The sequence below is a fragment of the Triticum aestivum genome, chromosome 6A (genome assembly GCF_018294505.1).
Source record: "Triticum aestivum cultivar Chinese Spring chromosome 6A, IWGSC CS RefSeq v2.1, whole genome shotgun sequence".
In the NCBI taxonomy this organism is placed as follows: domain Eukaryota; kingdom Viridiplantae; phylum Streptophyta; class Magnoliopsida; order Poales; family Poaceae; genus Triticum; species Triticum aestivum.
The window spans coordinates 96,723,047-96,737,779 of NC_057809.1; the positions used below are offsets into that span (position 1 = coordinate 96,723,047).

Below are 14,733 nucleotides of genomic sequence, written 5' to 3' on the forward strand. Positions count from 1 at the left end.
TGTGTGTTACTAATACTTGCACTGCAAATGGGCAGTGGAGGGGGTAGCATCCTCCACCGGTGCAGCACAGCGGGGACATGTAGAATCTGAATGACCCCATCAAAAGCCTGTACAAGTTCCAAAGAATCTGTTTCAACTATCACCGGAACACAACCCAACTTTTCCATCATGTACAGGCCCTTCCGAAGCGTTGTTGCCTCCGCTGTCGCTGCCCAAGTAATCGATCTAGAGGCCCGCAAGCCCCTGCAATAGCTTCGCCAATTGCATTACTTAGCACTGCACCTGCTCCACCTGTTCCATTTTCAATAAAAGATGCATCGATGTTCAGCTTATATGAAAGTCTTGGTGGTCTGCACCATGTTACTATTTGTTGTTCGGATTTTGAAAAGGCCCTCGCATAGTTCGTTGCCATACCTTGAATAGCAAAAGCAGACCGAGGTGGAGGGGCCACGGCCACCCTTTTTACAAACTCTCGCGTTGCCACCAAATATACCAAGCAACCACGATAATCATCTCCTTCAATCCAACTTTGCCAAGTACCGGTGATTTATTATTCTGTCGGCGAAGCAGCTCTTCAAGAACAACGGATCCAGATCGGTCAACATATGCATGGCTGGCAATACAAAACTACGTCTGGACGGCGGATAGACTGGAGAGGAGAGGGTGACCGAACTGTGGCCTCTGTCCACTATGCAAACAGATGATGGAAACGGCGAACCACATCTTCTTCAAGTGCCGGTACTCCATTAGACTATGGGGTATGATCAAGGGTTGGCTCAAGCTCGACTACCTCGACATCTCTTCCTGGATGACGATGCGCTCCATCAAGGACTGGTGGCTCAACATGTCGGCTACTAATATGCCGAACCGGAAGGCGATGGCCTCCCTTACTATGCTAACATGCTGGAGCATATGGTGAGAGGTAAAATGCACGGGTGTTTCGCCACAAGTCCACGATTTCGTGCCCGTATTGCGTAGCGCAAACCTTATAGTTTGCTAAAAATAACAGTCCTCCCGATGCTGATGCGACCATGACAAGTAGTATTACTATCTAAACCTAAGGTTCCGTGGCCATAGCCGATGATGAAGCCGTGCAAGCAAGTTAACGGAGCATCATCAGCTGTTGCATCTTCTAAAGAAAGCGCGAAACAAACAGGATCCCAAACGCATCTTCAACCCGTTGGCCGGCGGCCCAACGGAAGTCCAAGTCAACCCGGAATCACGCAGGAAACCGGTTGACGGAAGCAACCACACAAGGTTCAGGATCAGGACGGGCATCGGCAGGTCCGCTCCCGCACGCAAATCGCAGTCAGATAGATATACAGTACGTACACAAGTGGCATTCATTCAGACACATCCCAGCACGGAAGCCTCTTCTTTGGCAACAAGCCCAGCAGCACAAGGGGAGCACAGCACACAACCAAACACCCACACAAACCTTCCTTTTCACAGAAAAGTTGGAGCAGTTTTTTCATAACAATTACCACGGGACATTTCCACACCGATTGTCGCGCACGAAGATCTTCGCGGCGGTGTTTTTCGAAGAACAGACAGGTGGTTCCGCGGACCGGAACCGAGACCCGACGGTGCTATAAGGTGGCAAAAGTTATATATTTACATGAAGAACCTGAAATGGATGGTAAGACCTGTTGCTGATGAACAATGAAGGAAAGTTCACAGCGCACAAACCCAGCAGTCACACAACCTTCTTTCTACAGGGAAGAGAAATCCATTCCAAAGCCTTTCTATGACAATTATCGCGCACGGAAGATCCCTTCCGTGGCGGCGGCTGTTTTTCACATACAATGGTTTCGCGGACGGAAACCGAGATCAACACTGCTATAAGGTAAAGGCTAAGTATTTACATGAAGAACCTAAAAATGGTAGAGACCTGTGAACAATAACGGGGGAGGCCTGCTGCTATCGTCTATGCACACGAAATACGGGCTTGGATAGCAGAGAGAAGGGGAGAAGGAATGAAACAGGCGGTGTAGCTGGGATGCTTCTGAACTTCCTGATTGTTGCTGCATTGCGATCCTAGGCGTGTGCGCGTCGGCGGACATACCTGGGATCCCTGGATTGACAAAGAAAAAATGGTGTGTCAGAGACTGCCGAAGTGAAACATGAGCAGCTAGGATTTGTTATAGTTTCTAGTAATATAACTGTTTTCACAGTTAGAAATGTGGCGTGCACTTGTGCTGAGTTTCAAAGGATAAAGACATTGTTCAGGGCAATAAAATCTACTAGTGGTTAAAGTGGCACCTTATTGATCCTTGAAAGTATAAAAATGGTATACTACTCAGAGGGGTAATTCTGTTAGCCACATGCCAATGACAGAAAGCGGCCCTTTTAGAAAAATGACAGTAAACAGGGGAAGCAAAGTATATGCACACACCTGTAATGACTGGCCATTCTCCTGGATGCTGCACTAGGCATTGCCCCTGTAACAAGATACTCATCATCTATTCCATCAAATCTGATTTCCCTTATGTCAACAGCTCTGGTTGGAACGTCGATGGTGAAGCTTTCCTGACCAGACCTGTTGCCGCTCCTCCTTCCACCACTTCTCCTTTCCCTTGTCCTTGCTCTTCTTCGGCCTCTCGAAGACCCGAACGACTTGCAGAAAATACAGGACGTCCACCAGTTTCCCCTGACCCTGTGGAGCACTTCATAGTCGTCTCCAGCATCATCGTCCCCATACTCGATGACATAGTCTCCCAGAACTATGCTGTTAGGCACCTGCGCGTGTATCGTGCTCAAGACATCGATGATATCGGACGACTGCTGGAAATTCTCCCAGTCGACTCGGCGAGCAGGGTCGATCTCCGAAGGGCGGGAATTCGGATGCTTCTGCTGGGTGTGCTTCTGAAGCTCATGGAAGTTGCCAACATACGAGCAGCAGCTCTCTTCGCAGCATCTTTTCTTCTGGTTAAGGTGCTGCCGTGCCTCGCCGATGACAGCCCACCCGATGACATCGCCTCTACACAACGGGCAAGCCGGGTGGTTGTTTGTGTTTGACGAGATGAAATGGATGCTGTCACGGGGAGCGATGTTAACGGCCGAGACCTTCACATTCACCGGCTGCCCATGGGCACTCTTAAACCGCTCGAGGCAGTTCGAACGGGACTTGTCGGTGTCGCATACGAACGGCCGGCAACCCTTCTCATAAGATGTGCACCTCAGCAAGACCGCGTTGTGCGGGAAATCAAGACAGATCGGGCAAGTAACATCCTCCGTCCAACTTTTATCAAGTTGTATGTCGAGGTCGAAAGAGCTGGGCTTCACCACCTTCTTCATCACCAGATTTCCTGAACCCATGCTGAATGAACTTTGCCTACCAAATGTATCTTTTCATGACAGCCTGCATGTTATAAAGCAGCATGTCAACTTAGTCTGTCGCTCCCATAAGCAATAAAAGCAGCAAGAGTCTGCATCTCCATCACCACAGAAATATCATCATAAACCTAAGAAGCTACTACAAGATGGTACAACAGCAACTTTCCAGATCAGCCTAGTTAACTAGATACGGATCCAATTAATTTGCCTCACATCTATCATCTCCCTTGACCAAGTAATGAGCAGCCTAAAGCTTTCAGGTACCCCAGCCTAGTTCATGACAAGATCACATCATTTGTCAAGAAAAAAAAGCTATGGATCATAATGATCTTGCTTTGTTACATTAATATTTCACAGCATGTGCTTGAGCAATAGTACCATTTAGAATTAGGAATTTACTGTGGCCACCAGGTGTATAATTCAAATGTGCAAGAGAGGAAAAACCAAGCCATCTTACTTGTGTGCTACAAAGTCTACCTAAACATTCCCCCTGAAATGCCAAGACATTCAAAGAGATTGACCGCAACCCACCATTCAGCGGAAGACAAAAACAAACAGTTCCAGAAATTGGGGAAAGAATCCTGAAACAACATGGAAGCATCACATGCCCTGATTTCTTTTTCTTTTTCACAAAAATCACATGGCCTGATGAATCAGGCAGCGCAGTAAACTAATCAACACACTTATATATAAAAAACTGGAGCAGATTCTGCACAAGAAACTAATCAAAATCTATGCGGCAGCTAGCCGAAAGGCAGCAAGTTAACCCATCCAACACGCACAAAGAAAAAGAGTAACTATAAGAAGATCCCTAAAGCCCAAAATTAGTTCGGTTAAACTCGCCGAACGAACACCACAAGGGGGCAAATAAGAAGTAACTCATACAGAGTCACAGATACGGCTACACGACGAAATACAAATTGCTGGGAGGGGAAAAATCCCGTACGAAAACCACACAGCGGCGCGGATCCATGCCAAATCTTCAAAATTACCAAAAGGGGAAGAATCATGAGAAGGAATGAAGAGGGGGTAAAGGGGGGGAGAGAGAGACGCACCGCGCACGAGGTCGCGCTGTGCCGCTGGCCGGCCGGCCGGAGAGAGCAGCAGGCCCGACGGGCAGAGACTCAGAGACGGGATCGCCGCCGCCGCCTCCTTCTTCCCTCCCAACCTCTCTCTCTCTCTCTGACTAGAACCTTTCTCTGACTCTCCCTCTCCCTCTCCCTCTCTCTCTCTGACTCGCGAAACGGAGGAGAGGAGAGGAGCGCCTTTCTACTCCCTCGGATTCGCAGCGCCACCGGTCCACCACCACCACCACCACGAGCCGACTACTACTACTACTAGTAGCACCCCCGCAGGCATAAAAACTCCGACTTTTCCATGCCTCCGCGAGGAAATCGATACTTTTTTACGGGCGTCTCCCCTGTTTCGTTCGGTGCGTGGTGGGATGGGATGACTCGGTGGGAGGGACGACGACGGGGAGAGAGAGAGAGAGAAAGTCCGCGGCCCGGGGCAGAGAGAGAGAGAGAGATGGAGAGAGAGAAAGGAGGGTGATGCACACGACTCCAAAGCAACCCAACGTTAGTGCTGCCCTAGTGGTGCACCTCCCTCTCTCTAGATTTCGTCATCATCGCGCTCACCTCGCTGCCCTTTTCAACGCCTCGCTTTATTTTTTTTCGCCTCTTTATTTGGAAATGACGGAAACGCCCCTGGGATAACTCTGTTAGGAGCACGGAAATTTTCTGCTGATGCTGTCTTTTTTTCTCCTTCCCCTTTCAAGAATTTCTGCTGCTGATGCTGTCATTAATTTATATACTGCGAGACTTATTTCAACAAATTCTTTGGGCATTACCGCACACGCCGCGGCCATAGATATAAGATGTTTTAGATATTTTAATATGGATTGCATAGTGACTGAAATGAGTGAACAAAGACACTAAATTATACTATGAATTTGGAAAAAAAGGTTAGACCAGTTTATAGTAACAAAAGGAGTAGTGTACAACGGGGGATTCCCTCATGAAAAAATAATGATACAACGGGGGTGGATGCAGGAGAAGTAGATGCGTGAGACGGAGGAGAAGTCGATACTTAATCAGCCTCGTGGCTTACACTTCGGTTTATTAAAAGGACAGAGACCAAGGGGATTGTCTTCCCCTGATCTGAGCTTGCGTGATCACATGTTCTACAATTTAATACCCTTCTCTAAATGTACGTACATGTGGCATCTGTGTGGTAGCTTTTCAATTTGTAAATTTAAGCGCCAATATGATGGGCTGTATGAAAAGTTAAACGAAGCTGTAATAATGTTAGTCATGCCTTGGCTAATTTTGATAGGGTGTATCGCCGGACTATGGTTTGGCTACGCTCTGGACCAGATGAGGTCATGGAACTTATAGAACGAGATTGCCACATTTAAACTCCGAGTAATGCAAGAATTTATTCGCAAAAAGAATTGCTTTCATAACATGTACTCCATCCCTTCAGTACAAAAGGCCCTCACATGATATCATCGTCTTTTCGACAACAAAATATGTGTTATATAACATTTCATTAGCTGAATTGATGGTCTAGCAGCAAGTATGATTCTTTTATGGATCGAAATGGAAGGGCGTGTTTTTATGATTTTCTTTTTGCTAGCATGTTAAGGGCGTGTTTTATGATTTTCTTTTTGCTACCATGTTAAGAGCGTATTTTATGATTTTCTTTAAAAAAATGAGACCAACCCAATGGCTAACCCTCGTTGGCTTTTCTTTATAGGAGAAACTCCATGAGCACCGCGCGTCCGTGTTAGGACTCGAACTCGGGTGAGCTGGCAGCAACCTCAGTTGCCCAGCCAACGGGTCGACGCCCCGTCCTCATGATTTTCTTTTTTCTAGCATGTTTACGGCTATGGATATAAGTCAAAGGCTAGACAGGGACCATCTTTTGATTTGGTTTGTGTGAGGGAGAGGGTAGGGACATAATTTCACATATCCATCATAATTCCGATCTTGATAGTATACATGTCGATGCATTAAGTGAGAATTTCGTGAGATTTCACGGACTTATGCACAAAGGGATGCATCCTCATACAAGTTGAAGTTGTAGTGCCAAATGAATTGACACCCCCATTTTTTCCAAAACACCTTTATTTACCTTTTATATTTATATAGAAGTGCAAAAAACTACTAAGAATGTAAATAAAATGACGCCATGACGACACCTTAGGTCTGGCACAGCCACTCCATACATCTCCCTTTCTATTGTTCATAGATCATAGATTGTGTAAAAAGACACGGTAATTTGCACATGCCCAGGCTTATTTACACCCGATGAACGGCAATTTTTTTAAAGTATATTCAAAAATCTGAGAAAAAAGACAAATCGGCCCCAAACATTGTACTTTTTCAAATTAAAGTTTCTTTCACAAAAAAATATATATTTTCTTTGCCACAACCTCCTCGAATGTCCAAATACCATGAATTTTTGCACTTGCATCACACATTCGACTATCTTGGATGCTAAAAAAGTTCAAATTTCTTTTATTATTTTTCTATTTAAATAAATTACTGTTCACACTCAGATGCACGTGGGCACCGAATCGCTGCACTCAGAAAAACATGCTTCTTTGTTGATAAAGTCTTTCCATATCGACTTTGGTTTTTTCATCCTTTCAGTGGCGGGGTGTGGGCAGTGTGATGATATGGTGCTTGGCCTTGCGTCTTTCATGCTTCTTTGGATGCCTGTCAGGGTCTTAATCCCCCACCTGAGCGGGTTATGTCGAACTCAGCTCACTCCGTGGAGGGTGATAGGATGGCACAACATAGATGCTGATCATTTTCGTTGCATCCCTCTATGTATCAACTGTGTTTTGTGGTGTGTTAGTCATCGTGCCTGTGGTGTCCCCGCAAAAAAGCCACAAAAGGCAAAAGTTGCTTATGACATCTTCGGTCGACATTACATAGCTGCTTATATCAGGGGCAAATTCAGTATGGGGTCCATATGTGCCATGGCATTCCCCCAGAAAATGCAAAACAATTTATACCATTTATTTACTTAATACTAGATGTCTACAACATAAAGCCTATTTTTGGTCTATTTGTTGGAACCGTATTGACATCTAGACCAAATTATATGATGCGTACTGTAATTTTCAAAACAAATTTAGCATATATGTTGAAGTTATGTTATCCATACATATATACATATAAACCGTGGCACCTTTTTCCTAGGATCCTAGATCCGCCACTTATATAGGCTCTTCACGAAAGTCGGTGCAGCTGCTTTCGGTAACCTCCAAGTCACTAACCTCAGCTTTTCTTTTGTCTCCCAAGTTGTACGCTGTAAAGAGAAAGGATAGTGAAAAGAGAGAAAAGAAGAGTGACTATACGTGGAAAGAATCAAATCCATGTCAAGCTGGCTCGACCAAAAATCATGCTAAAACAAGCACTCCCGGAAGCTGAATCTTACAAATATCACCCTAAGAATGAACACAAAAAAGACAGCAATCACATCGAGCATTTGGAGCACTCACACATTCTGTTTCTTTTTTCCATTCCAAAAATCACTACCCATTATTCGGATTCTTCGACCTAGATCCCAGTTTCTAAAAATCATGGTTGATTTTTTTTATCCCTATTTCTTCTTCGACTTACTTCAGTCAACATATAATTAGCCATCCTATAGCGTCCATGGAACAGTGCTCACTTATGAAGGGAAGTTCCTTCCCCGAAGTACCGTAAACAGTGTTCTAATACAGCTATTTACGACAGTAACTGCTAATCTACAGTAATTCATGCGTAGTATCAGATTTCTGATTTGCCGCCTTTGTTTTACCCATGGAGGGTACTCTAGCACACTGACTTGCCTCCTATAAGTCAGAGGATCCACTTCCATGTCCAACCGGTTGCCTCATCTTCTGTTGTTGTCGCCGCTATCGCACCTCCACCCCTTAATCTTGCCTCTCGCACTGTTATTGTATCCCTCTTAGTGCACATGTTTCCCCGCAAATCCCAAGCAAATAGGAGGCTTTGCGGGAGTCTGGCCATCAGCCACGTAGGACTCCGACACCCAATACCCTATCCAAAATCTCACCAGATCCCGCATCTTCATCCTTCTCACTTTCTCTGAATCCGTTTTCCCTCTCGCCGCTGCCGTCAGCCAAGGGCTTCCCAAAACTCTGTGACCTCCACGACTACACCCAGCCTCCATGATGCTTGCCTTCCACCATAGGTCCAGACCTCTCGTCCGTCCGTCGCGTAGGTACCATCCGCCGCTACGGGGGTCACTACGCCCATCAAGTGTTTGGGAAAATGCCCGTGCTAATCTTTTTATCCCTTCTTTGAAGCAATGTATTTGGACATGGAGCAATGCATGGAAGATTTGATTGAGCATGCGTGGAAGGTTAAAGGGGACAATTAGAACATGTGTGCTAGTTGAATTCAAGTTTGAACCATTTTAATTTGAAAACTTTGTTGGATTGTAATATTTTGTAAGTGCATCTAGTGCCCCTTAGTGATTTTGGTGTATTGAAGACTTATAGGTTAAGGGACTAATGCGTGTGTGAGTGTACACAGGTCTATAAGTCTATGAGGAGTTTGATATTTACAGGAAAAGTCGACCCCTAAAAATGAATATCTTCGACTGAAGATTTTGGTATTTCTGAAGACTTTCATGAAGACTTTAAAAGTGAAGAAATTGGTGTGTCCGTGAAGACTTGATATTCATGCGAGAAATATGAAGCTTGAAGACTTTCGTGTTCATAGTTTTGTTTTTCTCTTTCTTGAGTCATAGGAAACACCGTACTGTTAAAGGGGGTCGAGGAAATACTAAGGAAAAATTTCCATGTGATCCTCAACTCAAAATCCTACACCTATCAATCCCTTCGAGTGAAGCCATTGGAAATCTCATACAGTTCAGTCAATTTCTTTAGTGACAGAGACGAAGTTCTTCTGGTCTCTGAGGAATTTGTCATGACTGAGGAGTTAGGGATTCGCCAGTGCGGATTGCCTACACAGTGAGGAACATGATAGCCCTGGGGATTTTGCTACTCAAAATTCCGACCGTTGCTGTGCTATGCGCCAGCTGTCCCAAAATATCTATCCACCTAACGATCATATCATTGAAGGGCATTTATGTCTTATCATGTCGGGCTGCTCCCTAGGCTATAAATAGCCGCCCCCTACAACCACTAGCTGGTTGGCTGCTCCGAGAGAAACGGACACTTGTCATTTAAGAGCAACCCATCCTTCGAGGACTTTGAGCGAAAATCATCAAGTGAGGAAAAACCAAAAACCCAAAACCCAAACACCTACAAACCCCAAGTGATTGAGCATCACTGAAGAGATTGATCCTCAGTGGATCCGACGCTTATTACCTTTGAAGACTGTGCTTCTTCCAGACGGTTAGGCGTCATGGTCTAGAGCATCCAAGAGGAATTGTGGATCGCCGAGTGACCAAGTTTGTGAAGGTTTGGAAGTCGCCTGAAGACTTACCACGAGTGATTGGACGAGGTCTATGTGACCTTAGTTCAAGGAGAATACAGTGAGGACTGCGTGTCTTGGACTAAGTTTCCTTGACTGGGTGTCCGGGACTGTGTGTCCTCGAGTTTAAATACTCAGCCGCTCCAACCAGACGTACAACTGAGACAACAGTTGGAACTGGTCTACCAAATCATTGTCTTCACCGAGCTTACTGGTTCTATTTCCTCAACTCTTTCATTTCCTCATAACTGTGTTGTATATTTGTTCATATCTGTGTTTGAAGACTTTGACTGAAGACTTACTCAATTTCCTCAGTTTAATTTCTTCAGTCTGTTTGTCTTCATCCTGTGTTATCCTGTGATTACGCTTCCTGTACTCTGTGCCTGTCTTCATTTCATCATGATGACTATGCTTGTATTCTGTTGTGTTTACTTTTGAGTACTTATTCCGCTGCTAGTAGTTCTTCGCTAAGGAATTTCCTCACCGGCAAATTCCTCAGTGAAGAATTTCATAAAAATCGCCTATTCCCCTCTCCTCTAGTCGATATAACGCACTTTCAATTGGTATCAGAGCAAGGTACTCCCTTGTTCTGTGTGATTTTGGTTTAAACGCCTGGAGTTTTAGTTATGTCTGTTGGAAATATGCCCTAGAGGCAATAATAAAAGCATTATTATTATATTTCCTTGTTCATGATAATTGTCTTTATTCATGCTCTAATTGTGTTATCCGGAAATCGTAATACATGTGTGAATAATAGACACCAACATGTCCCTAGTAAGCCTCTAGTTGACTAGCTCGTTGATCAATAGATAGTCATGGTTTCCTGACTATGGACATTGGATGTCATTGATAACGAGATCACATCATTAGGAGAATGATGTGATGGACAAGACCCAATCCTAAACATAGCATAAGATCATATAGTTCGTTTGCTAGAGTTTTTCCAATGTCAAGTATCCTTTCCTTAGACCATGAGATCGTGTAACTCCTGGATACCGTAGGAGTGCTTTGGGTGTGCCAAACGTCACAACGTAACTGGGTGACTATAAAGGTATACTACGGGTATCTCCGAAAGTGTCTGTTGGGTTGACACGGATCAAGACTGGGATTTGTCACTCCGTATGACGGAGAGGTATCACTGGGCCCACTCGGTAATGCATCATCATAATGAGCTCAAAGTGACCAAGTGTCTGATCACGGTGTTGGGGAACGTAGCATAAATTCAAAATTTTCCTACGTGTCACCAAGATCTATCTATGGAGAGACCAGAAACGAGTAGAAAGAGAGTGCATCTACATACCCTTGTAGATCGCTAAGCGGAAGCGTTCAAGTGAACGGGGTTGATGGAGTCGTACTCGTCGTGATTCAAATCACCGATGATCAAGTGCCGAACGCACGACACCTCATCGTTCAACACACATACAGCCTGGTGACGTCTCCCAAGCCTTGATCCAGCAAGGAGAGAGGGAGAGGTTGAGGAAGACTCCATCCAGCAGCAGAACGACGGCGTGGTGGTGGTGGAGGAGCGTGGCAATCCTGCAGGGCTTCGCCAAGCACCGCGGGAGAGGAGGAGTACTTGTGAGAGGGAGGGCTGCGCCAGGGGCAAGGGTGAAGCTCCCATGCGCCTCCCCACTATATATAGGGGTGGAGGGGGCTGGTTTCTTGCCCTCCAAGTCCATTGGGGCATTGGAAAAGGTGGGAGGAAAGAAATCCCATCATTTCCTTCCCCACCGATTGCTATCCCCCCTTTTTAGGGATCTTGATCTTATCCCTTTGGGATATGATCTTATTCCTTCTAAGGGGGGATCTTGGTGCGCCTTGACCAGGGGTGTGGGGCCTTGCCCCCACTACCCACGTCCATGTGGGTCCCCCCATGCAGGTGGGCCCCACTCCGGAACCTTCTAGAACCTTCCCGGTACAATACCGAAAAATCCCGAACATTTTCCGGTGGCCAAAATAGGACTTCCCATATATAAATCTTTACCTCCGGACCATTCCGGAACTCCTCGTGATGTCCGGGATCTCATCCGGGACTCCGAACAACATTCGGTAACCACATACAAACTTCCTTTATAACCATAGCGTCATCGAACCTTAAGTGTGTAGACCCTACAGGTTCGGGAGACATGCAGACATGACCGAGACGTTCTTCGGTCAATAACCAACAGCGGGATCTGGATACCCATGATGGCTCCCACATGTTCCACGATGATCTCATCGGATGAACCACGATGTCAAGGACTTAATCAATCCCGTATACAATTCCCTTTGTCTAGCGGTATTGTACTTGCCCGAGATTCGATCGTCGGTATCCTTATACCTTGTTCAATCTCGTTACCGGCAAGTCTCTTTACTCGTTCCGTAACACATCATCCCGTGATCAACTCCTTGGTCACATTGCGCATATGATGATGTCCTACCGAGTGGGCCCAGAGATACCTCTCCGTTTACACGGAGTGACAAATCCCAGTCTCGATCCGCATAAAACAATAGATACTTTCGGAGATACCTGTAGCGCACCTTTATAGTCACCCAGTTACGTTGTGACGTTTGATACACCCAAAGCACTCCTATGGTATCCAGGAGTTACATGCTCTCATGGTCGAAGGAAGAGATACTTGACATTGGCAAAGCTCTAGCAAATGAACTACACGATCTTTTGTGCTAGTCTTAGGATTGGGTCTTGTCCATCACATCATTCTCCTAATGATGTGATCCCGTTATCAACGACATCCAATGTCCATAGCCAGGAAACCATGACTATCTGTTGATCACAACGAGCTAGTCAACTAGAGGCTCACTAGGGACATATTGTGGTCTATGTATTCACACGTGTATTACGATTTCCGGATAATACAGTTATAGCATGAATAAAAGACAATTATCATGAACAAGGAAATATAATAATAATACTTTTATTATTGCCTCTAGGGCATATTTCCAACAGTCTCCCACTTGCACTAGAGTCAATAATCTAGTTCACATCGCCATGTGATTAACACTCACAGGTCACATCGCCATGTGACTAATACCCAAGAGTTTGCTAGAGTCAGTAGTCTAGTTCACATCACTATGTGATTAACACTCAATGAGTTTTATGTTTGATCATGTTGCTTGTGAGAGAGGTTTTAGTCAACGGGTCTGAACCTTTCAGATCCGTGTGTGCTTTACAAATCTCTATGTCATCTCCTAGATGCAGCTACCACGCTCTATTTGGAGCTATTCCAAACAACTGTTCTACTTGGAGCTATTCTAAATTATTGCTCCATTATATGTATCCGGTCTCTCTACTCAGAGCTATCCGGATAGGTGTCAAGCTTGCATCGTCGTAACCTTTACGACGAACTCTTTTACCACCTCCATAATCGAGAAAATTCCTTAGTCCACTAGTTACTAAGGATAACTTTGACTGCTGTCCTGTGAGCCATTCTTGGATCACTCTTGTACCCCTTGACTGACTCATGGCAAGGCACACTTCAGGTGCGGTACACAGCATAGCATACTGAAGAGCCTACATCTTAAGCATAGGGGACGACCTTCGTCCTTTCTCTCTATTCTGCCGTGGTCGAGCTTTAAGTCTTAACTTCGTACCTTACAACTCAGGCAAGAACTCCTTCTTTGACTGGTCCATCTTGAACACCTTCAAGATCATGTCAAGGTATGTGCTCATTTGAAAGTATTATTAAGCATTTTGATCTATCCTTATAGATCTTGATGCTCAATGTTCAAGTAGCTTAATCCAGGCTTTCCATTGAAAAACACTTTCAAAATAACCCTATATGCTTTCCAGAAATTCTACGTCATTTCTGATCAACAATATGTCAACAACATATACTCATCAGAAATTCTATAGTGCTCCCACTCACTTCTTTGGAAATACAAGTTTGTCATAAACTTTGTACAAACCCAAAATTTTTGATCATCATCAAAGCATACATTCCAACTCCGAGATGCTCACTCCAGTCCTTAGAAGGATTGCTGGAGCTTTGCATACTTATTAGCATCTTTCGGGATTGACAAAACCTTCCGGTTGTATCACATACAACCTTTCCTCATTAAAATCGTCGAGGAAACAATGTTTTGACATCCTATCTGCAAGATTTCATAAATAATGCAGTAATCGCTAATATAATTCCAACAGACTCTTAGCATCGCTACGAGTGAGAAAATCTCATCGTAGTCAACTCCTTGAACTTGTCGGAAAACATCTTAACGACAAGTCGAGCTTTCTTAATGGTGACATTTACCATCATTGTCCGTCTTCCTTTTGAAATCCATCTGTACTCATTAGCCTTACGACCATCGAGCCGTTCTGCCAAAGTCTACACTTTGTTTTCATACATGGATCCTCTCTCGGATTTTATGGATTCAAGCCATTTATCGGAATCCGGGCCCACCATCGCTTCTCCATAGCTCGTAGGTTCATTGTTGTCTAGCAACATGACCTTCAAGACAGGATTACGTACCACTCTGAAGTAGTACGCATCCTTGTCATCCTACGAGGTTTGGGAGTGACTTGATCCGAAGTTTCATGATCAATATCATAAGCTTCCACTTCAATTGGTGTAGGTGCCACAGGAACAACTCCCTGTGCCCTGTCACACACTAGTTGAAGAGACGGTTCAATAACCTCATCAAGTCTCCACCATCCTCCCACTCAATTCTTTCGAGAGAAACTTTTCCTCGAGAAAGGACCCGATTCTAGAAACAATCCATATTGCTTTCGGATCTGAATTAGGAGGTATACCCAACTGTTTTGGGTTTCCTATGAAGATGCATTTTATCCGCTTTGGGTTCGAGCTTATCAACCTGAAACTTTTTCATATAAGCGTCGCAGCCCCAAACTTTTAAGAAACAACAACTTAGGTTTCTCTAAACCATAATTCATACGGTGTCATCTCATCGGAATTACGTGGTGCCCTATTTAAAGTGAATG

General features: G+C 44.7%; 1 protein-coding gene across 1 annotated transcript; it reads right to left on the reverse strand.

Moving 5' to 3' along the window:
- Nucleotides 1-1,592: 1,592 nt before the first annotated feature.
- Nucleotides 1,593-4,865, reverse strand: LOC123132268 (uncharacterized). The gene is made up of 3 exons (XM_044552052.1): nucleotides 4,392-4,865; nucleotides 2,396-3,361; nucleotides 1,593-2,074 (listed from the first exon to the last, which is right to left on the reverse strand). Exons 2-3 carry the CDS (start codon nucleotides 3,316-3,318, stop codon nucleotides 2,038-2,040), a joined length of 960 nt encoding a protein of 319 aa, XP_044407987.1. The 5' UTR covers nucleotides 3,319-3,361; nucleotides 4,392-4,865; the 3' UTR covers nucleotides 1,593-2,037.
- Between the last annotated feature and the right edge of the window lie 9,868 nt (nucleotides 4,866-14,733).